We start from the raw sequence: 27500 nt of genomic DNA on the forward strand, positions 1-27500 counted from the left end.
TATAAGATTTTTGAGCTTCTGATGCCCATGGAGTCTTTTCCCCAGAAAATCAGCATTAATGTTTAAAGTCCTAAATTTAAAAAATAAATAAATAAATAAAAAAGATAAATATCTTGAGCAAGTCTGTGTTTGTAAAGAAACTGAGGAAGTAAACCACAGCGAGTTCTGCACAACAAAACACACTTTAAATGTTTGTAAGCCTTTATTTTGTTATAGGAACAGATAAAATATGGGAAGAACTGCAATGAATTAGAAGAAAATGTACAATAAAAGCACCAGAGTGACTGAAGCTGTTTTAATTTTCCAAGGTAGTTTGTGTCGCCGAATGCTTTGTCTGTGTGTATTTGTGTGAGAAGATCTTGCATCAGATGGCTGTGTGTGTGTGTGACAGAATGAAATGCGGTGTGTCTGGATGCCCCAGCGTCATGTGTGAGTCACGTTTAATGCTGAAGTGATAAGGCGCATATTTGAGCACATTTTTGATCTGCAGATTGGCTCGTTCTGATTCTCCACTCGAGAGCGTTTATTCTTCTTCTTTTTTTCCCCTCAGGGGTTCAGGAGAAGAGAGAACATTTCTGTAGCGATACGTCAAAAATATCCTATCAAAAAATAGCACGTTTCGTTGTACAGTCAGACATTTCTGACAGAGACAATACGCTTGGAGAAAAAAAATTAAACAAATCTGCAAAAAAAAAAAAATTAATCTGGAAAAAAAAAACTTTTATGTAATATCTAATAAAATAGATGTTTACAATTTCCTTACTTCTGACTTAATGCTTTCATATCATCCAGGAATTTTGTCCTTTAAAAAAAAAAAAAAAAAAAGGACACTTATTAAAACTAAATAAATAAAGTGAATTTTGGCATCATGAGGTCTGTATCATATCACTAATGGCAATTTTGTTGAATTGTTGAATATATATATAAACAGTGAGCGTGCGCACACACGCAAACACGTGCGCGCACACACACACACACACACAAAAGCAACATTGTGGAGTTTCACTTTGTAACACTGTAATGACAATACAAACTAATGTCTGTGTCATGTCGCAGCAGTGCAGGTAAATTTTCCAGTAGGTTGCTGTACAATGAACAAGTCTGAGGTGACTGTGGGGAGGAAAAACTCACTTAGATGGAAGAGGAAGAAACCTTGAGAGGAACCAGACTCAAAAGGGAACCTCAGCCTCATCTGGGTGACACTGAAGAGTGTGATTTAGAAATTGTTATAAACACAAGAGAGAGTTATGTCCTTTCTACAGTCAGATACAGTCTAACAGTTGTATTGATAAGGAGGTTGTTGTCCTCAAACAAAACATGGAGTTGACATCTCTTTAAATGTCTGAAATCTTCATGAAGCAGAACACAACTGAAGATGGTACTATAACTAACTATAACTCAAAACTGCCTCAAAAGTTAAACTAAACGGTTTGGCGCAACTACCGTCACATGCCGTGAGTCAACAAAAGCACACTTCTGTATAAACAATAATAAAAATCTTCATCACACCTCCGTTAACTTGTACAGAGTAATCAATAACTTCTACATAGCTCTTTAATAATGTATCTTATAATAAGTTCTTGTCCTTGTTAGAACTGCTCATTATTCTAGCGTATATATCGTTATGTTTTCCTCTGCCTCATATCCCAGAATGCAGCAGTAGCACTCATTTATTTGGATTTGTAATGTGAGACACGGAGATAAAATGCAGCTGTTTATTTGTGTATCATTTTGTAGCATACAGTTTAGCAGACAGTATTTATTAGTGTTTGGTTAGATTATTGTGTTATCGTAGAGCCAAAGCCTGTTTATAGATTTTTGTGAATATGGTGGAGACGGCAACGATCTGATAGTCAGTCTTGGGAAAGGAATGAAATGAAGCAATCATTGGGTCAGATATAGGAGGAAATAATGAAAAAATTATTTAACACATTTAGTATGAAAAATTATTCTAAAGGAATTAGATAAAAAGTTAGATACAATATTTTTTTTAGATACAATTTTTTTTAATTGTCTAATTACTAAATTGACCTTTTTCCCCCTAAGATATTTTTAGTTATTAATTTGGAAAGAGTTTTTATTCTCATAAAAATCTGCAGGTTTTTTTTGAGTTTTTTTGAGCAGTTTGTGTAAGGTTCATTTTAGATGGTTACCCTGCGCTAAAAACACCACTTCTAATGGTTAGTGGTTAGACCAGAATATCACACCGCATCAATCGATCTTCATGATAAAAGGAAATCAAGCGGTCTGTAGAGTAAAGGGTCCGTATTAGACCACTCGGATGCACTGAATACTTTTTAAGCTCCATGATCATACACACCAGTCATACTTCTCTGTTTATTTACTTTTCCCCACCCTCACTTCTTTTTTTTTTATTTTTATTTTTTATTATTAAATTACGTCCAGATCAGTATTATACTGTAACAATAGTTTGGAAATGTATTTAAATTATTAATTTGTACTTTATGAAATGAAAGACTGTCGCTGTTTGGCTTTGTGTCGGGGGGTGTGTGTGTGTGTAATTGGCAGCACCCGCAGTAGCCGAGGCTCATCAGCTCGAGCAGCAGGCCAGCATTACTGATCTCTGGGCAGAACAAAGTCGTCCCTGCGATACGCCACCACACAGTCCTCCTTATCTGTTTACGCGGTGCACTTTTTCAAACGCAAACATTTTCTTTAGATTTGCTGGGAACACGGCACCGATAGTCATCACACACACTCTAATTGCCTCAGATAGGAGCGTGTTATTAGCATCAAACCCGTGCAGAAGAGCCGTTCTCCCTGAATTAAGACAAACCTCTGTGATTTTTTTATTTTTTTTTATTTTTTATTTTTTTTTAAGACCATGCACCCAAGCAAAGATATCGTCCTCCCTCACTGTGTCGCTTTAAACCATTTCGAATCTGGAAACAATTGGCATTAATTTTGTTGTATTTTTATTTCATACTCTTGATTGGACCGGTTAATGGTTTTCTTTATTGTTTCTATGACCGCAGAGGCATATACCGTGTAGGGTGTGTGTGTTCACATGAGTGTGGAGAGAGGCTCAGCCCTCATTTCACCCCAGCTCCTGGTGTGTGTGTATGTGTGTGTACACTTCTGCAAGACCTGCTCCGGGGGCATTCCTCTGCCGGTTCACTGGCAAACCTCAAGTAGGGCCCTTTTTTCAACCTCTCTAATTGCTGAAAGACATAATTGTAGGGCACTTTGAAGTAAAAGTCAATTTGCCACGAGTCCGCTCTTAAGTGTTTGACTCAAGCAGCTCTTTTCCTGAGAGTTCACCGCGATGTATTGATAACGCCAAGTCAATTTGGGCCTGTTTATTTAACAGGGCCAAAAAACATCAGCGTTTCCTTGCGTTCGTTTACCCGAGCGGCCGTACTTGTTTTTGGATCGCACTTAATAGATTATTGCCATCATGCAGCTTATTATTAAGGACAGCTTATTTTGGCTGCGTGTGTGCGCGTGTGTGTGCGAGTTGATGGAATTGTGCGCGTGTTTAAAAGCGCGATGTCAAAGCTTACGTGTAGGTGATGACAGTGTGTAACGTTTTCTGGTATGGCGCCTCCACGCTCTGCTTCTCAATGCAATTCAGATCAGTCATGAGACACAACGTATGCACTAGCGCTGAACCCGTGGGCGTGTGGGGTGTGTGTACGTGTCCTGCGCCACCCGTCCATGTTTATTGTTTACTGTTCTCCGGTGGCGCCAGGGCTCGGAAAAACAGAAGCCTTAAAAACACTTTGTTTTGGGGGGAGGCTGAGTTCTGCGGTATTCTAATCGCAAAAGGCGATCAGGGCCCCTGATCTACGGATAGAGAGCGAGAGAGAGAGAAAGAGAGAGAGAGAGAAGGGTTGCATTACTTTAGTCTAGTTTTTATGTATGGCCCTGAGAACATGTGGGTGCTCCAGCCAGTCTGTCTCCTCACCGACCTGAAAGAAAGAAAGAATAAGAGAAAAGAGAAAGAGCTGTAGTCAAAGAAGAGAGAGAGGGAGTGTGTGTGAATATGTGCAAGGTGTCTACTGTAGTTTCTGCTTTATTCCCCTTACCTGTGCAGAGTGCACACAGATTCCTGTGAAACTGTTAGCATGAGCTGATAATGCATTTTATCTTACACTTCATGATAACTGCGTGAGGATCATTTAGCGTGGTTTACGATATCGCAGTAACATACCGGTCTCGTTAGATAGCGTTTTAACGGAAAAACCAACACTATCCAATGTTAGGGTTTTTTTTTTTCTCTCTCCATTGAATTCTTGTCTATTGAACAGAATTATGGGATTGCCTTCCCCAAGATGAAGCAATAGACTTTAGTTCAAATAAGGAGTTATTTGTCCTAATAATAAACATGATTATATCAAACAATGTGAAGGCTCTTACGTCAAGTACAGAAACTTCAAATGAATCAATTCAAATGAAGAAGAGAGAATAAGTCTATAATAATATACACACTATGTAAGGGCAGGTAATTGGTTATTTCTCAGTATGTTTTAATTTTTTAATTTTTTTTTTTCTTGGGCAAATATAAAGTCTTACATAATGTTACATGATTACATCATTTTTAAAAGCATAAAATATAAGAGATCTGCTGTTCTGACGAGATCTAGTTTGGCTTTAGGTGTATTTTAGACATAATCTCTCGATTATGCAAATACCATATGCATTGGGGATTTTCGTAGGTCTTTTCCTCTCTTTCTTTGTACATTGAACTAGTTTACTATACAGACATGACACAAAGTTAGTTAAAACACCGACTCGATTCAGGGAAGTACAAATTCACGGAACTGAAAAGAAAGCAAGCCCGTAAGAATGAATAATTCATTTGATCTGATTATGCTATAGTGTGTAAACGGGGCTGTCAGCAGGTGTGGTGACGGGGTCGAATGCTCTCAGGCAATGAAAAACTTTGCTGTGGGTCAAATCACCTAGTACAGAATGTTTTAAACTGTGGCAGGGTCGCGTTCAGATGGAATAGTTTGGGCTATGGTGAAGTGGGGAAATAATGTAATTGGGATAAGGACAGTGTAAAAAAAAAAAAAAAGCTTTATGTTGTTGATTTTGGACAAAATGTCAGGCTTTTTTCAAGTAGGGTTTTCAAGTATGATCAGGTCGGGTTAGGACAGAACATTTGTTGCTTTTCTGCATATAGGGTTTAAATGTTTTAGGCCTGTGGTCAGTTTGGGTTGGTCAGACTGTTTTTGCAGTATGATCAGATAAGATAAGATGTACCTTTATTCGTCCCACAATGGGGAAATTTCTCTGTTACAGCAGCAAAAATATATAATAAAGACATAATATAATATACAGTATACATTATATACAAAAAAAAAAATGTATAAAAAGAGTAGTGTTTACACTGAAGACATATTGCACATAGGTAATATTGCACATCTTTCAAAATTTCTGTTATTGCACATGTTTAAAATGCTTTGTTATTGTTATTATTGCAGTTAAAAACAATAACTTCAGACGGACCATTCTTGGGGTATGATGATAGTGATTTTACAGAATGTTGTAGAACTATGGTGAAATTGGGCAGCCTGTTTGCAGATACCTGACTGTTTGCAGTAGGTTGTACAGCTAAGATGGACAGCAGGTTGGATAACTAGGGTCAGCTTGTGATCGGACAGAATGCTTTTAGGCTACGGGACGTTTGGGTTTGTTCAGCATGTTGTCAGAATGTTATTGGAGGATAGGCAGGTTTTGTTCAGACAACGTTTTAAAGCTATGGTCAGGTTTGGTTTAAATAGAATGTTCTTGGGTTATGGTCAGCAACAGTACTCTTCAAACAATGCTCAATTGGTGTTTCAGGTCCCACCGTGTGCCCTAAATTAAAACAACTACTACAGAACTTTTGAATGAAGCGTGCTGTCCTGTACTTGGTTTTAAATTCTGATGCTGCAATCTAAGTTGCAGTAGAAATTGAGGTTCCAAAGATCATACAAGGTTTTTCCAATAATTAAATGGAGCCTCAGGACGCTTGTTCTTACCCAGTAGGATTGGGACCTGATGCAGTGGCCTGATTTTTGAGCCCATCCGGCTAAAGGTACAGTATGTGTTGTGCATTGAGAGATGCCTTTCTGCTCATGACGATTGTAAAGAGTGGTTATTTGAGTTACTCTAGTCTTACAATCAGTCTGATGCTTGATGAGCACATTGATGAAACTATTGACTTTTATTAGACTGACAGTTTGGATAATTGCATGTGTTAGTAGGTGTACAGGAGCTCCTGAGAAAGTGATCCGTGCACATGTTATGCTGTGGCTCTGGTTAAAGGAAACTTTCTTCTTCCCACCTGAATTTGCTTATTTACTTTAATAGAATAAATCGTTTATCATCCTGTATTTTTTTTGTTTGTTTGTTTTTGTTTTTTTTTAGAAAAACTGGCCAGAAAACAGTGCTTTGATAGTAAACAGTGTGTACTGGCCTCATCTGTCACTGTTATGTTTGTGTACAGGTCACTCCTTGGATTAGCGGTCACTGTCTCACACAAAATGCAACACCCACACTGTAACTGAACTTCTTTTTCTTATTCTTTTCTTTCACACAAAACAGCACATTGCTCCACACACACGTACACTGCAGAGTGTTTGATGGTACACTGGGGTGATTAGGAGAACCAAGCAGGCTGTGGTAGAAGGCCTTGCAGGGAAAAAGAGAAGGAGAGAGAAAGAGAGAGAGAATGAGAATGCAGCAGCTCTTATCACAGGCAATTAATCAGCCAGACTCATATTGCAGGACAATTATTCAAAGCTTTTTCTTGAATAAGTTACAGGCAGAGCCCTCTGAAAGCCCCCCCCAATCTTCCCTGGACGTGAAGGTCATGAGAGCGGGGAGGTCAAGGGGTTTTGCAGTGCGCACGCACGCGTGTGTGTGCGCGTACGTGTGTTACAGAAAGCAAGGTCAAAGTTTTTCCTCTGTGTTTTCAATACCACAAATTCAAAGAGAAAACTTTATCATCTTAGAGAATGATAAAGAGAACATAGCACACTGCAGTGAGAGTTTGAAAGGTGCCTCTTTAATGCTAGACGCATCCAGCTGTCTATTTAATATTTAGTTATTTTCAGTGTGTAGCGTTAAATACATTGGTAAATGACAAATCTATGCTATTCGATTTTCAGATGAAACCTTCCACTGGCTTTATTTATTTATTTATTTTTAATATTAAACATGACGGAGAATATAGGACGGATGTTGCTGGCCTCGGTGGAATAATTTAAAATGACAGCATGCGCTTGTCTATTTTATGTCTTGAAGCTGATGAGAAAAAAGACACAGGTTTCTTTTAAGGTTTCTGTAAAACCGCAAGTTCTAAACGTCTCTGTCCTGAAGAATTTCCCATGTCATTTGATCTAACATGACACTAACAGTAAACCTGTAAACAATGAAGACTCCTTCCACAACGCAAAAGAAACAATTTCCCATTGATAACCTGATCAGTTGATTCACTGAAACTAAGAGGCCCAAGCATTTTCTAGTGTGACAATGTCCCTGTGCACAAAGCCCCTGAGCTCCAGGAAGTCATGGTTTACCAAAGCTGTACCAAAGTGTAAAAAATTCAGGCCCCTTTTAACATGAGTATTTTATCTCACTACTGCACCTCAATGGATACAACAGCCCAAATATAGTGGAAAACCTTCCCATAAAAAATAGAGGTTATTATAACTGCAGAGAGAGAGACTAAATCCAGGAAAGGATGTTCAGAAAGCATGTCTGATGCCCCTTTTCCACCAAAAAGAACCGGGTGCTGGTTCAGAGCTACCGCTGGTGCTGGTTCAAAGTTGGTTCCACTGGTGATCCTTCTAAGAACCGGTTTGCCTTTCCATGGGCTAGAGAGCATCACAGAGGCGAGTCTGACGTCACAGTATACGTGTCACGTTACGCAGCAATGTTAGCGCAGCAGCGGCAAACACATCAACAATGGCGGATGTTGCTTTACTGTTAATGCTCATGGCTTTATGAACCTACATTAGCAGCCAAACGCAGCGATTCCAACAGATTCAGAGGTTGTAATCGAGAAAGTACATAACGTTATTTTATCATTAACACAGGAAAAAGTTAGCCTTAGCATGTAGCTACCTACTATCATCTGTGCTGATAATGTATCATATTGTAGTAAAGTAAAAGTGTATTAAACATTAGTATACTTAAAGTACATTATCAAAGGCGCTAACAGTAGCCCCGCCCACAGCCCCTAACGCAAGCGGTTTTTAAGTCTAGACCAGCAACGTTTTGGTGCTACTTAAGTACCGCTTTTCCTGGTTCAGAGCCAGTGCTTTAGCTGTCGAAAAAGAAAGAACTGGTTCTAAATTAGGCTCTGGCTCTGAACCAGCACTCGAACTGCTTCGATGGAAAAGGGGCACAAGTGTAATGCTCAGGTGTCCACATACATTTGGCCATATAGTGTATTTCATTCTTCCTGTAAGACAGTTAATATTAGTAAGCCATCGTTGTCCCTGTAACCGAAGACTGCATCATGCTGTAGTGGACACTCGATGTCTATATTGATCTTGGCGAACATCAGACCCCTTTTTTCGTTGTCCGTCCTTCGATCATTTAATCGTCTGCCATGTCTCTGAAAATGGATATATTTAATTTAACTCAGTAGAATGATAACACTTTAAATTTATACTAATTGATTTTGCGATCTCATTAAAGTAATTGCAGCAGTGGGGCTGATGCACTGCTGATGGTTTGCTTGTGTTTTTAAGATCAGATGTTCAGAGGTTTACTAAACCAGATATTCACCCCACTTTATTAGTGCACACTGGAAATAAAGCAGCTATTTTTTTTTTTGTTTGTTTTATTATTTTGGCTAAAAACAAATAAACTCCACTAGATGTTGGAGCATGGCTGTGAGGATTAGTGTGTGAGGATCTTGGCTACAAGGATCTTTCAGCTACGTTGGTGAGATCACAGTGCAGTTGGTGTTCCAGTTCATCCCAAAGGTGCTGGAGAGATTTTAGAGAGAAGTTTTTTCACTCCGAACGTAACATACCATGTCTTCATGGAGCTTGGGGGCTTTGTGCACAGGGGCATTGTCACACTGAAAGGTATGGGCCTCTTATGCCCCTTTTCCACCAAGGCAGTTCGAGTGCTGGTTCGGAGCCAGAGCCTAATTTAGAACCAGTTCTTTCTTTTTCGACAGCCAAAGCACCGGCTCTGAACCAGGAAAAGTGGTTCTTAAGTAGCACCAAAACGTTGCTGGTCTAGACTTAAGAACCGCTTGTGTCAGGGGCTGTGGGCGGGGCTACTGTTAGCGCTTTTGATAATGAACCTTAAGTATACTAATGTTTAATACACTTTTACTTTACCGCGATATGATACATTAACAGCACACATGATAGTAAGTAGCTACATGCTAAGGCTAAACTTTTTCTGTGTTAATGATAAAATAACGTTATGTACTTTCTCGATTACAACCTCCGTTTATACAGATTACATGGAGCTGCACGTACACGTTGGATTTGCCACGTTTGGGTGTTAATGTAGGTTCACAAAGCCATGAGCATTAACAGTAAAGCAACATCCGCCATTGTTGATGTGTTTGTGTTTGCCGCTGCTGCGCTAACGTTGCTGGGACACGTGACACGTATACAGTGACGTCAGACTCGGCTCTGTGACGGCTCTCTAGCTGGTGGAAAGGCAAACCGGTTCTTAGAAGGATCGCTAGTGGAACCAACTTTGAACCAGCACCAGTGCTAGCTCTGAACCAGCACTCGGTCCTTTTTGGTGGAAAAGGGGCATTAGTTCCAGTTAAAGGAAATGAATGTAATGTTACACCATGCAAAGACATTCTGTATAATGTTGATCTTCTAACTTTACAGTTTTTGTAAAATAACCGATTTGGATGTGATTGTCAGGCGTGATACAAACATTTAGCCATACAGTGTTTGTACTATATCTATACTCTTGTTTCCAACCATTGGACCTACTTTTCATTTTCTTTTCTTTTTTTTCCCCAAGTTTAAATTTAACACCCGTTCATAATTAAGCTGGTTCTCACTTTATATGTTTTATATAAAAAATAATAATTGGCAGAAGAGGAACTGTGCTGTCTGGGGTGTGCTGATTGACATGATTAAATTAAACAAACTCCTACAGGTTGTGTGAACACACATGCACACATCCAAAGAGTGCTCTCAGATGTTAGTAATTGTGCCTCGGCCATAGAGAGCTGGAACATTAAAAGCTTCTTATCTTTTCTCGTTTAGGCCAGTGATTCTACTGCTCATTGATTGGAGCCCAATAAATGACCCAGTGTTAATTACAGCGAGCCTTAATCCATGCTCCATATGGCATCTGTGGAGCACAGGGCTGCAGGGAGAGATCTTAATGGGAGAGATATGAATTTAGTCCTAAATTGCTTACCTTAGCATAAAGTTTGTGTGTGAGAGCAAAACAGTGCTAAGTGTACCTATGAGGCCCAGTCAAATTTTGTGAGGCTAAACTGACCATTTTCCAGTTTGTTTGTGCTTTTTCTCGCTCACACACACACTATCTCCCCCTTCCTCTGCTTCCCCACCCTCTGTCGTTTTCTTATCTCACCATTTTAATTACTTCCCAACGTGTGTCTGAGCTTGTTTTCATTTCTCCGTGCCATTTTTGCCTTTGCTGGCTTTCTCCTGTTATCACGTCCTGTCTGTACTCTTTTTCTCCCGTTTGTAAATGACACAATCAATTATGACTCACACGTGCGTGTGTTTGTGCATTTGTGACGCTTTCTTCTTCAGTGCCAAATTTAAAAGAAGGTGGGCTTATTTTTGATATTAGGATGAAAGGGTGGTTTGTGATTACAGCAGGCCATACGGCCGAACGGCTGACGCAGGGATGAGCGATACAGCATCAGCATCGTATCACAACACCTAAAGTCTGTTTAACAGTACCAGTATATAACACTATGTAGTCATTGTACTATTGCTATCTACCACAAAGTGCCTGGGAAATGGTTCTCTTTCTCCCCCGATTGTTTATTATTATTATTATTTTAAATATTTGAATTGTTAATATTAGAAGACATTAAATGAAGGTAGTCTGGCTTGGCAATCTTTTGAGTATTGTCCTAGAATAAGGACTTTTTTTTGCTTTGTTCCACAGCACTGTTAAAATCACACTTCTGATTGGTTAGAATGTGTTCCTATAGTTAATGCTGAAGGTGTCATTGTTTTCTCTTAGGGCCTTTTTTTACACCTGGTCACTTCATGTGTTTTCTCTGATCTGATAGCTATCTGATTTGTTAAAACTGTTCCATTTACATTAGGCCACATAAATGCGTCTTGGCGAATCGGATATCAATCCAATCTTTCTATTCCTGCCCAAAATGCTAATATATTTTACCTCATTTCCGGGGTAATTGAAATGGAACACGCTTTGGTGTATGTGCTTTTCAGAATGCAATCAAAAAGAAGATGCAAAAACTTGTACTTGTTAAAGCATGTACTGTTTTTCTGCCACGATGCACGACTCTTGAGTCACCTGCGAGTGACGTACTTCCGTTTGGGAAGTCTGACGTATGTGGCTTGAACAACCGCATTCATTTACACCTGTCCAGTTTCATCTGAAATGCGTCCCAGACCACCTCCTTAAGTGGTTTGAACGATCGGATTTATATCCGTCTCGAAAAAATTTTCGGAGGGCATTTACACCTGGTCTTTTTACGTTCGGACAGCTATCAGATCACAGAAAACTCATGAAGTGACCAGGTGTAAAAAAACCCCCTTAGACATTGTTTGTTTAGCACTTTTGGTAGGAGTCCCCAGTGTCAGTGTGAAAGCTGGAATTTGTAAGTTTTTTTTTAAACATAGGAAAGTCTTCAGTGAAAATTGCTGTGTATAAGAGAGTATAACAGAAACGGGGGAATACATTTGGAATGGGAAGTGTGTGCGTAGGTGCGAAGGTCAAGTGTCCACAAACTTTTTGACTTCACCCTACAGCTGCTGTAACGTAAGTAGAACTAACTCGTTTCACCGATGTTACTCCATCAGTGATTACTTTTCTAGACCTGCACACCAGTACTGGTAATGCCCACAAAATGTTTACAAATGTGTGCTGTGCCATAATTGATCACTGTATTTATATTAGAGGGCCATGTTGCCTGCCTGAAAGCTCTTTAACACTAGAAATCCTTTCTGTGGTCTCCCTCGACTTGTGCATTACTGTAGTTAAATAATACTACAGCTAAATCTTTCCTTAACCTCAGTAGCCACAGAAGACTTGCTGAACGTATCCCCAAAGTGTCAACTTAATCAAGTGTATCTGTAATCATGTAAACACACCTCTTCTAACCACACGCACACACTCGCCAGTTTTCTCGGTTTACTTGGTTTTAGTTCTCTTGCGCTTAAGATGCTCTTGACAACTTTTGAAACTTTTTTTTGTCATTTTTTCTTTTTTACTTAGACACATTGTCTACTCTCCTGTTCATTCTTCCCTTCTTTTTTTTTCTTCACGTCTCTCTTCTACCTTCTTTCTTTTTTCTTTTTCCTTCTTACCCCACCCCTTTTCTTAATGTCTCTTTTCTTTTGATTTTTTCCAATCTCCCTTTACTCTGTCTTCCCCCACCGTGCTTTTTCTGTCTCTCCTTCCCACACACACTCTTTCCCAGGCGAGTGCCACTGCTTTATGAGTCGTTAAAGTCCTTTACATTATTTTTAGGAGAGAGATACTCAGAAGCAGGAAAAGGAGGATAGAGCCATAAAATGCAAATATCACGCATACTTCTCCTCCTCCCTCAATTTAGAAGGGGGAAAAAAAAAAAACAAATTAAATGTCAATGTCATGAAATATTGTCAGTTTCATTTGCACTGAGGAGGCGATGACAAATCCATATTCTTCCTTTAAATAAAAATTCTTATTACAGCGCGGCGGCGGCGGGTAATCACGGCAGGACAAAGCCAGCGGTGATTAACGATCGCAATTTATTGTGCGACGAGGCTCCTCGTGGAGAGCACGGGAGAAGCAAAGACATCATCTTTATCATAATTCATATCATAAATAACCACGCTCGTCCAATCACGGCACGGCTGACACGTCGTTCCCAAATAACCTTTGATAACTATTACCATAGCGGAAGAAAAGCCCAAAGTCACAATGTTATCTCATCCCCATTCACCGCCTATAGAATACAACAGTATTACCATATAGATTACACTATTTATAATGGAGGATGTCAGAGGAGAACGGCTGTCCTCCGCTGTGCTTCTGACATCCATGCTTAACCAGCAGCGCAGCAGCTCAGGATGTGTGTGTGTACATGCACACATCTAAGCTGGAGCACTGGGAAATATTAGAAAAGTTTGATTTAGCTTGAGATTACTCTTGCAGTGCTGTGTGTGTGTGTGTGTGTGTGTGTGTGTGTGTTTTGCCGTGAATGGTTCTGAACTTTCCCTATGATAACCAGTGTATGTTCTACCCAATGATACTCCAATGTGCATAATATTGCTTCTCTCTTCATAGCATCGATCTTCCTTCCACATATACGGGTCCTTTTCTGACCACAGTACCACAGCTGGTTAGATATATGTGATTGGTGGATGTTTTCCCAACCCAGCAGTGCCAACATCTTTAAAAACAAACAAACAGGTGCACAGCTATCCCTGATGCATTCATACATGTGTACCTTCTATGGTGAGAATGATCCTCACACCCAATAATGTCTGGTTAGTTGTAACCATGTTTTACTTGTGCCCATTGTGTTACCATGCACGGCCCTGATCTTGTCTGTGTTCCTAATAAAGTGGATAATAAAAGAAAGTACAGGGAATTACAAAATTAAGTTTTAAATCTGGCAAAACATGCTGATATTGTAAATATGTTCTCTTTTTGTGTTTCTCAGATGAAGAGGAGGAGGAGCAGGTCCCTGCAGACATGGGCACATCAGCTGAGGCCATGCAGGTGTCACTCGGCGAGGAAGAAGAGGGAGATGCCGAAGAGAACGACGAGAACTGGCTCGGCTCACGTGGATCAGATAGCCCCAGACCCGAAGGTCTTTTACCCGCTGCCAAGCGCCCACGCATGGGAACCAAATCGGGAAGCAGCCCGGAATGGAGCTTTGAGCCTCGCGAACCTCTTAGTTCACTCAACGCCCAGCACATGGCATGCTCCCCTTCACCTCCACTGCCCCTCGAAATGGTCTGTCCCCCTGCATTGACCCCAACGCCAGGGCAAAAACCCAAAGTCTCCTCCCTTTCTCCTGCTCGACAGAAAAATAAATCACCCAAAAGAGTGATTGGCTCCACCCCTTCTGCCATATCTGCTCGTCCTTCTTCAGTGACCCCACCCAAAAGTGCACAGAAGGCAGGGAAAAGGTCACCCGGAAGACCCAGAAGCCCCCGAAGCCCTAGGCCAGGGCTCACACAGTTAGGACATGGATTTCTGGCTCCGATCACAAATGATGTTTTGCAGGACGGCGAGCTCAAAGACGAGGCCATCGAGGACTCCATTGCAGCGGTTATAGCCAGAGCGTGTGCGGGTGGAGTGGGCGTGGATGACCCATTCGCATATGACTCAGACTCAGAAAGCGAAGGGCTTCCAAAGAGCCCACCCAAACATATGCCCAAACACACACTTGTGCAACCGAAACTCATGCCTTTCCTCAGTGTTAAACACCCAACCATGATTCCTCAAACATCGCTCTTGGCCGGTCCAAACCGCTGGACCTTGGATGACTCCATAGATGAGGTCATCCGAAAGGCCAACCAGGGACAAGCTGTGCCTTGTCAGTCACCACCAGAGCCCTCCTACTTCTCCACCCCATCCGAGTCTCCGCCCACCCCACCTCCACCAATCCTCAACCCCCCACAGGAGCGAAAAGATCCGGTGGCTTCATCTCTCCTAAAGAAAAAACTCAAAAAGGATATCAAGACCAAACTGAAAAAGAAGGACCGAGAGCGACTAAAGGAGAAAGGGAAAGACAAGAACAAGAACAAAGAGAAAAACAAGGAGAAAAAGAAAGAGAAGGAACGAGGGCAGGGGGAGGATGGAAAGACTTTCTGGACAGAATTATCGCTTGGAGCAGAGGAGAGGAGGGATGGTGGTGTTGGGAAGAAGGAGAAGGACAAGCACAAGGACAAGAAGAAAGATAAAGAGAAGAGCAAGAAGGATAAAGAGAAAAGAGACAAGTTCAAAGAGAGAGGAGGGAAGGAGGAGAGGAGACTATCACTTGCAGCCAAGGAAAGCACCTCTGCCTCACTACCTCTCTTCAGCCCTTCTTCTTGCCTTCGTGTACCCTCAATAATTCCACCCCTGCAGCCCATCCTCCATGAAGCACTGTTCCACCCCAAAGAGACCAAGAGCAAGGAAAAAGACAAGAAGAAAGAAAAAAAGGAGAAGAAGAAGAAGAAAGACAAAGAGAAGGAACGAGACAAGGACAGAGAGAGAGAGCGGCCCAGAGAGAAGGAGGAGAAAAAGAAGGAGAAAGAGAAAAAAGAAAAAGTGAAAGAAAAGGAGAAGCCGAAAGTGGAGAAGGCCAGTTTAATGGTAAGACCATGGAAACGTGTGAAGGCCTCCAACAGAGCTGGGCCTGAAGTTCTCACCCAAAGCATTTGTTTACCATTGTGCAAGTCACAGTTAACCACGCCAACTTCTGTTTTAACCAGTATTTCTATTTACACTAATTCCTGTAAATTGCTTGCAAGCACAAGCCTGTGCACTTTTTCATATCAGAATGATTGGTATCTTTTCTAAGTACGGGCTAAGAGCTTCTGAACCGATCTTTGTGGGTAACTAGCTGCATCTCACACCGATTATATGAGAGAAAAGTATAACCTTTAATTGATGATAATCTATTACAAAAACCTTAAAATGATGCACTTAGTACTTAGAAACCTTGCTTTACCAACATAGAATACAAAGTCTCTCTATAGTCTCTAGTTTCTCCGCATCCTCCAGAAAACGGTGCACTTCCTTTTGGACCTCTCAACTCCTTGTCAGCTCAGACCACAGGTCAGGGAGCGGGGAGGCCGTGTCTGTCTTTATGGTGGTGGTTTTTTTTTTTTGACTCCAGCCAAAACCCAGTTCTAGCTTCTTGGCAGAGGCAGCCAGATTTTATGTTAAAAGATTATTATTCTTGTAGACTTCATACTATTTAAAATCACCTTCATGGAGTTTTACTGGCCTTTTTGACTTTGGAGGAAAACCCATCATCATCATCATCATCACATATCCTATGCTATGCTTAACATTTGGGATTAGTTTCTTTTTGCTATCATCTGTCTATGGTCTGGTCACAGTTGTGGGGCCTGTCGTTTCTATGAAATGTGATGTACTGTATGATAACATAGAATAAACATTTTTATGCTGTTTATCTGTTGCTCCGCTGTCACCTGTCAAACGAACTGTGCAGTAATTACAGCAGGCTCCGTACTCAGTCGACGTTGTTTATATGCGTGTTAGTTTTCTCAAGAATAAGGGAACGGTGGCGACTATGAGTCATATAAGGTGTGTTTTGGTGTGTACACGATGTCACCAGTGTGGATTCTAGCTACTGTACAGTGTTGACTCAGGCTTCAACCCAAGTCTGATGCTTACAGGGGGAGAGCTACGCATTCAAGATGACTGGCATGCCTCGATACTACGTTTCTAGATAAGTGTCATACAGCGTCAGACTCCACAGAAGCAACTCGGCATTGATCGTGTAATGGGATATTTTAAGCATTATTTTGCACAATGTTGACTTATTAGCCACAATGACTTATTAGCCTTGGCATCTCTGGATAATTGTCCCTAGTATGTGATTGTGTGAGTGAATGAGAGTGTGTGTGTGTGTGCCCTGTGATGGATTGGCACTCCGTCCAGGGTGTATCCTGCCTTGATGCCCAATGACGCCTGAGATAGGCACAGGCTCCCCGTGACCCGAGGTAGATCGGATAAGCGGTAGAAGATGAAGATGACTTATTAGCCACATCGAAATCTTGTCGAATCAACAGAAAACTAAAAGAAATCAAACTTCCAAAGCTGATCTTGTTTCATTTAATGCATTGGAGGAAAATGCGTATATCATTTTTTTGGCTGAACTATTCCTCTAACAGTTCTTCTGACACGCTCAAATCCCTCTCGTCTGTGCGCCTGTGTGTACTTCAGTACTTTTCAGAGATCATAGCTAGATTGCCGGCTGACATTTACATTTTCCATCTTTTCTTTTCCATTTGCCTCCTGAAATTCTGCGGTTCTCTACTTTTAGAACAAACACCCACACGCACAAAGCTGTCAATCTGTGTGCAAATCAAACAAGGGATAATACACCTCAGAGCCTCTGTTTACCCAGTCTGCAGTGTGTGTGTGTGTGTGTGTGTGTGTGTGTGTGTGTGTGTGTCTTTTTAAGAGTCTACAATTGAGAAAAAGAAAGATTGTGCTAATTCCACTCGAGCGAACTCGTCCTCCAGTGTCTTTTCACAGTCCAGCGCAGCGATAACGCATGTACATCCCATAAGATCTTTCAGGATTGATTTACACAGCTAAGTGTAGAGTTCCATTTCTCTCGCCGTCTCTTTCTCCCTCAATAATTCACCCCTCTCTCTGACCCTTTCTTTCTCTCTCTGTCTTTTTTTCCCCTCCCCTCATCTCTCATGCCGCCGACACTAGATGGGATACAGAAAGCGATTTCTCTCTCCACCTCTGCTCCCCCCCACCACCACCATCTTTCTCTTTCCTCTGCTTAAATCTCTTGATCGCTTTAATTTTTTGCAAGGCTGCTTTGCTGGCGTCCAGAGGAAAAGCAAGAGTGGCAGGAAAGAGAAAGGCGAGTCGGAGCGGTGTTGAGTTAGGGTGGTTTATCAGTAGCCGCCCCGAAGGTATGTGCAGAAGGGACTTAAATCCGCAGAGATTAGCGAAAAAAATGCCGTCCATAGCAGTAAGGGGCTTACGCCACTGGTTGCATTAGTTCAGGTGAAAAGAATATTGCGTTTACATAAAAACTGGACAAATCCATGCACAATGGCTTTGACTGGGGGCCACACAGGAGCCCGCTATCTTGGGACCTCCACCCCGTTGAGTCCTGAGCACTAAGTGCACACACACACACACACAGGGTTAGAGGGAGTGAGCGGATGAGATCAGCACAGTGTTTCTTATGGATAGAGATGAATGTCACTTAGAGACTGGTCTAAAATGGCCTTGTCTCTCTTTGAACTTTTAGATCATTAACATCAAGCCACAGTTGGGATATTTTTGAAAAGGTCACACTAAAAGAATCAATGTAAAAAATAAAAAAGACTAAATAAAATTGTTCTAAAATACACAAATACTCTATCTAGTATGTAGTACAGTGTTTATTAATACTAATGCTTATATCTGTAGTACTAGTAGCAATAATATATTATTACGTGTGTGTGTTGGTTATATATATAACGGTTGTGTAGTAGTGTTGGTATCGGGCAAGTATATACTTAGATTATAATGTAAATTATTGAAGATATATTCACGTCTCTTTCTCTCTAAGAAACTCCTAAATCCGTCCTCCATGTGACATGACATCTGACTGAAAAATGGTTTAAAATATTAATCCCTACATTGCTACCTCCGAAGAGGTGTATAAAATTCCCTTATCTGTTTCGGCGTCTAAATAATTAACTTTAGCCACAGTTGGGCATTTCACAACAAAGTGGCACTGAGCTCTCTAAGACGCTCAGAGATGACATCTGACTAGGACTTACATACACAGACACACCTCTGTGGCAGTTTTACCAAACCGGATCATTCTTTATATCTGTTACTGTCATAGTGCTTTAAAGCCCCAAGTACTTCTAATTAGATTGAGATTAGGGTTTAGCCACGAGATGCGGGAACGGAATATGAACGTGTTGACTGTGTAGCTAAAAGTTGTGTAAGCTTTACTTTCACTATTCATAAAGCAAGACTAATGTCACTGTCTTATTTACATCACAAGTGTTTGCTTACAATCGAATTGAACCTACCGACTGCAGCGTATATATCAAAAAGTGCCATTTGTTGTTTTACCCTGTTTTCAGCCTCAGTTTCATAGCGCGTACATAGTATCTCTGGCACCGCCTGAAGCCTTCGCCTTTCTGCGAATGTTTAATAGAAAAATATTAAGAGATAATTTAGCATTTGGGAATGGTAAGTTTTGGGAAATGCTCCAACGGAGCCTGAAGCTGCTTTGTGGAGAATATTCTAGATTCCGCCTGACTTTTTTTCATTCAGGTTAGAGTGCAGACATCTGAAAACTCTGTTCGTTTCCCTCATCTTAACTCTGCTCGAACACACTTTCATGGCAGCTGAGTGCGGTTTGTGTTCAATTAAATTGTATTAAGTCTCATTATTCTCCTGTAAAACATTTTAACGAGTTTTTATTTCTCTTTATCGGCTCCAGAGTGTGACTCGGGTCATCAGGTCACGGAGTACGTGCGTTTAATAGCCGAATAATCCGTCTTTGCAGACCCGTTTCTTTTAACACACCCCAGGTGTGTATGTGTTGAACCAAAGCGCTAGCGTTTGAAGAGCCGGACTGATCGCGATACGGGGCAGGTTAAGTAGGACGGGGCACTTTTGGGGAGAAAGACATTGCGAGCCACTTAAAGACTAATTAACATAAGCAGATAGCACTATCTGAACCTGCCATTGAGGGTGACCCTGAATGTGTGTCCTTAAACACACTCGCAAGCACGCACGCACACAAACTCACACACACCTTATCGTGTAGGGACAGGGCCTCAACTCCTCCTCCTTTGGGAGGCCGACGCACGTGTGTGTGAGTAGGATGGAAGTGCGTATGTGAAGAAAGCCCGGTCCCTACGGCCCTTTCCGGAGACATGAATGTCTTGGAGTCAAAGTGAGCGTAGACAGATGTAATCTCCAATTCATCTACGTCTGCTTCCTAATTTCTAACTTCTTATTCCCTTGATGATGCAATGCTTCCAGCGTAGATATAAATATTCAAAACTGAAATATTTGACCAAGAAAGGAGCCACTAAAGTCCCCTATAGCCTTGGGTTTACTTTCCCCTACACACATTCTTTATTCTTTTTATATATATATATATATATATATATATATATATATATGAGAGAATCATTACCCTTTATTAGGAGTTAATGTATCTCCATGATGGAAAGGTTCCACTTCCTTGTAGAGCAACAGGAAACGTGATGACCAGGAAGGTTACGTTCATTGAAATAACCACTCTTTACAACCGTGGTGAGCAGAAAAGCATCTCAGGAAGCACAATACTATTAAAAAAATACTATAATAGGCTACAACAGCAGATTTGGCCAAGATCCACATGAATATAATCAACTGTTCCTTACGTTGGGGTATTTCAAAAGTCCCGGATAGATTTTTATTATTTATTTATGATGTTATTGTTGTAAATGATTTTTAATGTTGTGATACATATTATTTTAAAATGGCACTTTGTCATAAGGGCTTTTTGTTTCAGCACGAATTGACATTCACACTCTTTGGTCGACTTAGACTTCAGATACGGTTTATTCTCGATGCAGACTTTAAATTTGCAGGTGATATTAAAAATGTAAAATGGCATTTGAACAGTAAGATTAGTTCTGGCTGCAGCAACATGTATATCTATGAGTACAAGTGCACTGATATCTTTAGCGTGTCCTTTTGATTCCCCGGTTAACTTAAGAAGCGCACCAATCAAACGGAGTACAAACTGTGGATAAATCATTTATAGAAGTTTAGAGTTGCAGCTCTTGTGTAGCCTGAGCTCAGCGTGTCCTCTGTGTATGGAGATTATCCGGGATGCTGGTTATTTTCCACATGATCAAGTGAAAAAGATATGTGATGGTCAGGTTATAAAGCAACTTAGGATCCAGGAGAGAGAGAGAGAGAGAGAGAAAAAGGAAAGATCAAACCTCACTTGCCTTTGCATTAGCGCGTCATAGCTTTTTGGGTAGCACGTGTTTGTTAGCGCACACTTCCTTCTCTCAGAACGATGCCAAACATTCTCCCAATTCTGCTGATCCTCACTTTCTGCTAAAGAAAAGGATGAGAGAAATGGATAAAGGTGGGATACAGATTGGGGTGGGGCGTGTCTGTCCAAATTCAGAAAGGCTTTTTGTTCTGAATGCACAGCATGACAATAAAAACAAAACGGACAAAAGGAGAAAAGACGTGTTTCTGTGCTAAACGATTAGTGCGACAGCAGGGGTTCTAACACACACACACACATACGGCTCTTCGCTTTGTGTCTTTTTTCCAGCTCTTTTATTTGATTTTGTCTTGAACTCCTCAGTAAATGAATTCCCCTTTAATTCTGTCAGTGATTCTGTCCACACGTCACTTACTGGACTCAAGGTGGCTGTTGTTGACCACGATCCGTATTTTCAGATGATACGCAGCTTGACATCTAGGACACTATATAGGTTCATAGGGGAAAAATCAAATATAAATAGGCTTATTCATTTTGCATTTAAGTACCAAATTTGTACTTGAATGTATTTAGATTTAAATAAATTAAGAAAAGTGATGTATTTATTTATTGTGCATCAGTGGAGGAAGAGAACTGAGAATCTTTCCATGTATAAGATGATTTATTAAATACTACAATGTTCTCTCTCTCTCTCTCTCTCTCTCTCTCTCTCTCTCTCTCTCTCTCTCTCTCTCTCTCTCTCTCTCTCTCTTCTTTTGATCATTCTCTCCATCTCTCTCTCTTTATCTTTTCCTCTGTCTACAATTTTCTCTTGTTTGCTAATCCTCTCTCTCTGTGTGTTTCTCTTTTGATCATTTTTTCTATTTCTCTCTGCCCCTATCTGTCTCTCCCTCTCTCTCCTTTTATCGTCTGCTTTTGTTCTCTCTCTCTCTCTCTCTCTCTCGCTCTCGCTCTCTCAGGTTGAAGCCCCTGTGGTTCCGCAGTCTCCTGTCATACCCAGACTAAAGCTAAGAGTTGGAGCCGGACAGGACAAAATGTAAGACACACACTCACTCTCTCTCACACACACACACACACACACACACACACACACACACACACAGAGAGACAGACAGTGCTCCATGTGTGGTCAGCGACTGCGTGTCTGCATGCAGGTGTGTGTTTCAACCGGTGGGTCATGTGACCAGTCCCCGATGGCCCATGGCTTTTGTGTGAGACGCGCACACACACACCTCCTGCTGCACACTCCTATCAATAGTCCCTGTGTTCACACCACTTAACCCCCCACTTTTTAACATACACATAGGCAGGCTACAGGTAAGGTGTGTGTGTGTGTGAACATGTTGACGTGGTTTGAGTGTGTTTAGACTTTGTTCTAGTCTTCCTCCCTCATCCTCACTGTTCCACCACCATGCAAGGCAGGAAACATTAACGTATGCTCGTGTGCGTGACGACAGGAAGGCCTTTATTCTGTGAGTGTGTGTGATCGTGTATTATGTCTTTGCCGTTTTGCTGTATTGTGCTTCTCCCATGCACCTGTACTCTGGTCTCGGAACATAATCAACCGGCCTTTCTCTCTCTCTCCCTTTCTCGCACTTTGATAGTGATTGTTACATAGGAACAAAGTCTTCAACATTGCTTATGTTTTAGATGTGCGTGCATCTGTGTGTGTGTGTGTGTGTGTGTGTGTGTGTGGGTGGGTGGGTGTATAATGCACTAAGACCCACCAAGTGCCACTATGTGGTTAAGCCCTATATACAGTAACCAAATTAAATCCTTGGGGATTTTGCCTACATGTGTCTTATGTGCCAAAAAGTGTATATATGATGTAGAGCCAGCAGCAAGGTACAGTTTTTCTGTTCTCTGGTTCTTGCCATGCGAATATTGAAGCTCTACTGCTGATGTCTGTTTTGTCTGCTGAAGCCGTTAATCATTCTTAGAATGAAAAAGTTTGTAAAGAAATCTGACATCTCTACCCTTTATTGGTTAGGTAACTGATTGACTGCGGTGTCTGCGGTGCGTATTTGTGTTTTGTGGCATATAATTAAAGCCCTAACACTGGCTCCATTGATGCCCGAGGCAGCGTGGATGCCCCTGACCTTTGACCTCTGAGAGTCATGAGGGAGTCATGAGGTCATTTCCTGATCAGCCCATACCTCACAGCTTCTGAGGGAGAGCTGTCATTGAAGTGCGCACACAACAGAGTGTGTGTTTGTGCATGCGTGTGTTCATGTACCTTCAAGGTGTCATTCAGATAAGACATAAATAATGACCATGCGCCTGTGCGTGTAACCCGAGCCGGCCGCTTGGCACACCCCTCTCAGGGTCAAAACCACGGTGACCGGGGTTGCCTGCACTCACTGGCCTTGTCAATCACACTGTTGCCTGGCAACAGCAGGGGGTCAGCAGGATTACTTGCGCTGAGATTAACCTTGTATCGTATAACACACAAACTGGATAAGGAGTGTATTTTCTTTCCATATGTCTGTTATATACAATCTGAGCTCATTACCAAGAACAGTTTTTGTTTATTTTACAGAAAATTGTTAATACTGAATGATCTTCAACTCTTAATTCATGACACGATTATTATTTAGAGTAGACACCGTTATCGTTCTCGCATCATATGCTATGAGATCAAATGCACCACAGCTGGAGTGAACGACGCTGCTTTAGCTTGTCGAGACTGACTAGGATTTAAATATTACACATGATATGAAACAGGAAACATTTGACATTGAGGAAACGTCACCGTCGCATATCGAATGTGTCCTACAGTGAGAGAGTCAAAGTTCAAAGGTCTGTTGGTTTTTTGGGGTTTTTTTGTTTTGTTTTTTTGTTTTTTTGAACAAACAAAAATTTATTTTCTTAAAACTATTCCACTGATGTTTAATTATTATTTAAAAGGAAAATTTCCATATGACACCAATAACAAAACGCCTTTTTCCATATAAAACCTGGCATTTTTATTCTATCATTTTCTATTGAAATAGTAATACTTACTTTTACTTAAATAAATAAATAAATAAATAAATAGCGTTATGGCTTATTAGACCTACAGCTTTTTGGGGAAATAATAAACATGGCCTTTTACACATTTCTGCATTAAATATTTCCAAGCCAGAACATTTACATTTATGACATTTGGCAGACGGCCTTATCCAGAGCTTACGTTTAATCTTATTTAACGTAATATTTCTCTCCTTCTTTCTCTCAGCGTCATCAGTAAGGTAACTCCTGATTTGGAACCTACCCCACCAACGCCTCGGACTCCGGTGTCGCGCTCTGGTCCTGGTGCTCGGATGCGTTCTCCTCCTGCCCCTCTTCTCGCAGTGCCACCTCCTGTTGCCCCTGCACCTCTCCCACCCCCTGTGTTGGTGCCACCTACTCCGCCTCCGGTGTTTCAGGCCCCAGCCAGCCAGGCTAAAGCTCGCGGCTGCAGCGTCGTCACAGAGACGGTCAGCGCTTACGTGGTGAGGCTCACCGTCCTCTTCAATTTGAAAAGCTCGGAAGAATTCCATAGCCGTACTGTGTTGTATACAACAACTTGTACTTGTTGTAAAGTTTTTTGGAATGCAGTTACATCCTGAAGTGAACTACTCTTCCTCCTGATTAGTATACATTCCTCTATTACTTCTCTACAATGGATGGTTTGTGGTTCTGCTACCAGTTTTCATTATAAGTTACTTGTATAAAGGTATAATAAAGATTTAAATGGTAACTATGAGACTACTTATAGTTTCAGATTTTTTTATACACAGTTTAATCATAGTGAAAAATAAATAAATAAATAAATAAATAAATGGAATAGTTTAACTATGCTGTATGGATTATATTATCTGTCCCTATGTTCACTGTCTGCCTTGTTAATCTGTTGAGGTTGGACAGTTTCTACCCCCTTTTGTTTGTTTTGTTTTGTTTTGATTTTTTTTTGTGTTGCTAAGCTTTGTGTGTGTGTCTGTGTCTCACAGATTCTTGACGAGTGGGGTAATAAGATCTGGATCTGCCCTGGCTGTAATAAACCTGATGACGGCAGTCCCATGATCGGCTGTGATGAGTGCGATGACTGGTATCACTGGTAAGAATGACAACTCAACCCCAGAATTTAATGAATTAGCTTGTGAGCTTGTGATGAATTAGCTTGTGATCCCTGCCTCCTGTGCAGCCTTCTGTAGGTTCTCAGCTCGCTGCCATGATTTTATACACTTTATATGCTGGATGTGTCTGTATAAGAAAAAAGCACATTTTTTATGCATTCCAAAAAAAATTCCTGATGTATTTATTTAACTAATTAAGTAAAGTAATTTTCCTTTGGTTACATTTATAAAAAAAAAAATCTGTTCATTTTTGACTTTTTATTTCTTTTTTTTTTTTTTAACTTCAGAATTTGTGTATTTGTGCTTGTTAGAAGTTATCAAACCCCACCCCCCCACACCTCTCATTTTAAACAAGAATCACCATCTAGTTGCTATTGTAGTAAGCAAAGCTAGGTGATTTTACACTGACTCCCAACAGTAGCAGTTATATTCTAAAACATGTCAGAGAGTCTTACACTCAGGGCAACTCAGCGTTCACCGTTTCATTTGATTTATTACAATGTCTTAAACCAAACTGTAAATATTTGCATATTTTCTCTTTATTCTAAAGTGTAATCCATTGATTATATTTACATTTCTGGCACTTGGTGGACGCTCGTATCCACAGCGAAGTGCTTTAAAGTTTCTATTAATTAATACATCACCACTAGTTCACTGGCTGGAATTCCATCAACCTAAAACTCTTGGGAACATTTTTATTAAATATAAAAAATAAGCACTATTTTAAGTGTTTCAGCAAGACTTGGGTCTTCACCCAACATTTGAGGTTTGTCCGAGGTTCACGTCGTTCGTTTTCACTAGCAAAAGCACAGTAAACACAGTAAAAGCTGAGAACTATGCTTTTCTAAAGTGTGACTCAAACTCACCTTACAGAGAAGCTAATTCACAGAAGGGGAAAGGACACAGGATATAAAAAACCTATAGCACTTAGCTGTTGCACTGGATTGAAGGATCGCCTCACTGGTACATTTACTCTAGCTACCATAATACCTACGTTCTCCCCGAAATCATGCCGGCTTAGCGCTATCACACGATCACTGAATCTCTGTGAAAACGTCTGGCGCTTTTACAGACATTCAGTAATAACAGCACGGATTAGGATAGAGTCTGCGTCACCGTTTAATATTTTCTTTCAGGAGGCCATCACATAATTATTCTTAAATACATAAATAACTACTCCAGACCACTCCAGACTCAGATCCCCTTTATATGCCCATTATACCAAAGTCCAAGGTCTTTGAGGCATGTTTTTATAGACTCTGATGGTTTCAGCTTTTCTATGGCACTTTTTATTTAACACAGTGTTTTCATTTGAACAGATTTTTTAATGAAGTGAGGCTAGATTTTGTTTTAGACTTCTTTTATTTTCTTTTATTTCTCCCATGAAAACAGCTGGGTGAGCCGGCATGGTGTGAAGACCGTGTTTGATTGATTTGATTTGTTCGATGTCAGTTATAAAAGTATAAAGACCAGGTTTTAGCTACACAACTAAGCTGCTCAACAAAATATATATTTAACTACAATGATACACAGTTTATCATAACGTATATCTGACATTCACTTCAGGCCATTTTATAACATTTGTGTTGTGTTGTGTTTATAACATTTGCTTGTTTCTGCAGATTTCTCCAGTTAAATATCAATTTTAATCGCTGTGCACTCGAGTTTTTGTGGTACATACGGTACAGTATGAAATCTGCTCTTGTGGATCACACTCCTCTTTCTCTGACTACTCTGTCTCTCATTTTGCTTTTCAGGCCCTGCGTAGGAATCGTAACCGCTCCCCCGGAGGATCAGCCCTGGTACTGTGTGAAGTGTTCTGGCAAGAAAAAAGACAAAAAAACGAAAAAGAGGAAACGTAAAGCGCACTGATCATCATCATCTCTCTCACTCTTGCTCTCACTCTCCCTGCCTTTCTGCTCTTTCTCCATTTCTCTCTCTCTCTCTGTCTCTGCTGTGGTTTCAACTTGGACATTTTCTTCCTCTCTTCCTTTTAATCAAAGTCTCTGTAGTCATTTATGTATTTTTTAAAAATGAGGTTTTGAAAAGTCTATATGTTAATTTTTTTATGTCAGTCACCCTATGATGTGTATATGATCTTTGTACGGAAGCCAGCAACTGTTCGGTAGATGTGTGCGCGTCAAGGTTACACATCCTCCTCCAAGTTTTTTCAGCCGTATGCTGACTCATCGGGATCACATCGCTGAAAAAGGAAAAAAAAAGTTAAGTCTGTACGTTGGTCAGCCTTTTTAAATATTGTTCTGAGTTATTTAGACTGGAAGTGCAGTTTCCTTTTATTATGGATTCAATTAAAAGCTGTTTTTTCCACAGTGTGTGGTCATTACTTTTCTATACATTTGTGGGGGTTTTATTTTTTTTTTTTTTTAAAAAAAAGCTAAATATATAAACGTAAAGTTTGGATCTTTTACAGGTTTCTAATTTACACAGCGCTAAATGGCCGAGTAACCGTCTCGGCTCTGTGTGTGAGAACCATGGGGTTTCTCTCTCTCCTGTCAATCAAACACATCTCTTAGCTCACGTATACAAAGTTAATGGTG

General features: G+C 40.7%; 1 protein-coding gene across 1 annotated transcript in view; it reads left to right on the top strand.

The window, feature by feature from the left end:
* The window catches only part of taf3 (TAF3 RNA polymerase II, TATA box binding protein (TBP)-associated facto), a 55924-nt gene extending 28652 nt beyond the window's left edge, over window positions 1–27272 (top strand). Inside the window, exons 3-7 of the mRNA XM_060889039.1 lie at window positions 13835–15477; window positions 21805–21881; window positions 24063–24318; window positions 24817–24923; window positions 26700–27272. Of these exons, the coding sequence (XP_060745022.1) occupies window positions 13835–15477; window positions 21805–21881; window positions 24063–24318; window positions 24817–24923; window positions 26700–26814 (2198 nt within the window). The 3' untranslated portion in view covers window positions 26815–27272. The remainder of the gene's footprint in view (window positions 1–13834; window positions 15478–21804; window positions 21882–24062; window positions 24319–24816; window positions 24924–26699) is intronic.
* Window positions 27273–27500: the final 228 nt, after the last annotated feature.

The sequence above is a fragment of the Tachysurus vachellii genome, chromosome 16 (genome assembly GCF_030014155.1).
Source record: "Tachysurus vachellii isolate PV-2020 chromosome 16, HZAU_Pvac_v1, whole genome shotgun sequence".
NCBI lineage: Eukaryota > Metazoa > Chordata > Actinopteri > Siluriformes > Bagridae > Tachysurus > Tachysurus vachellii.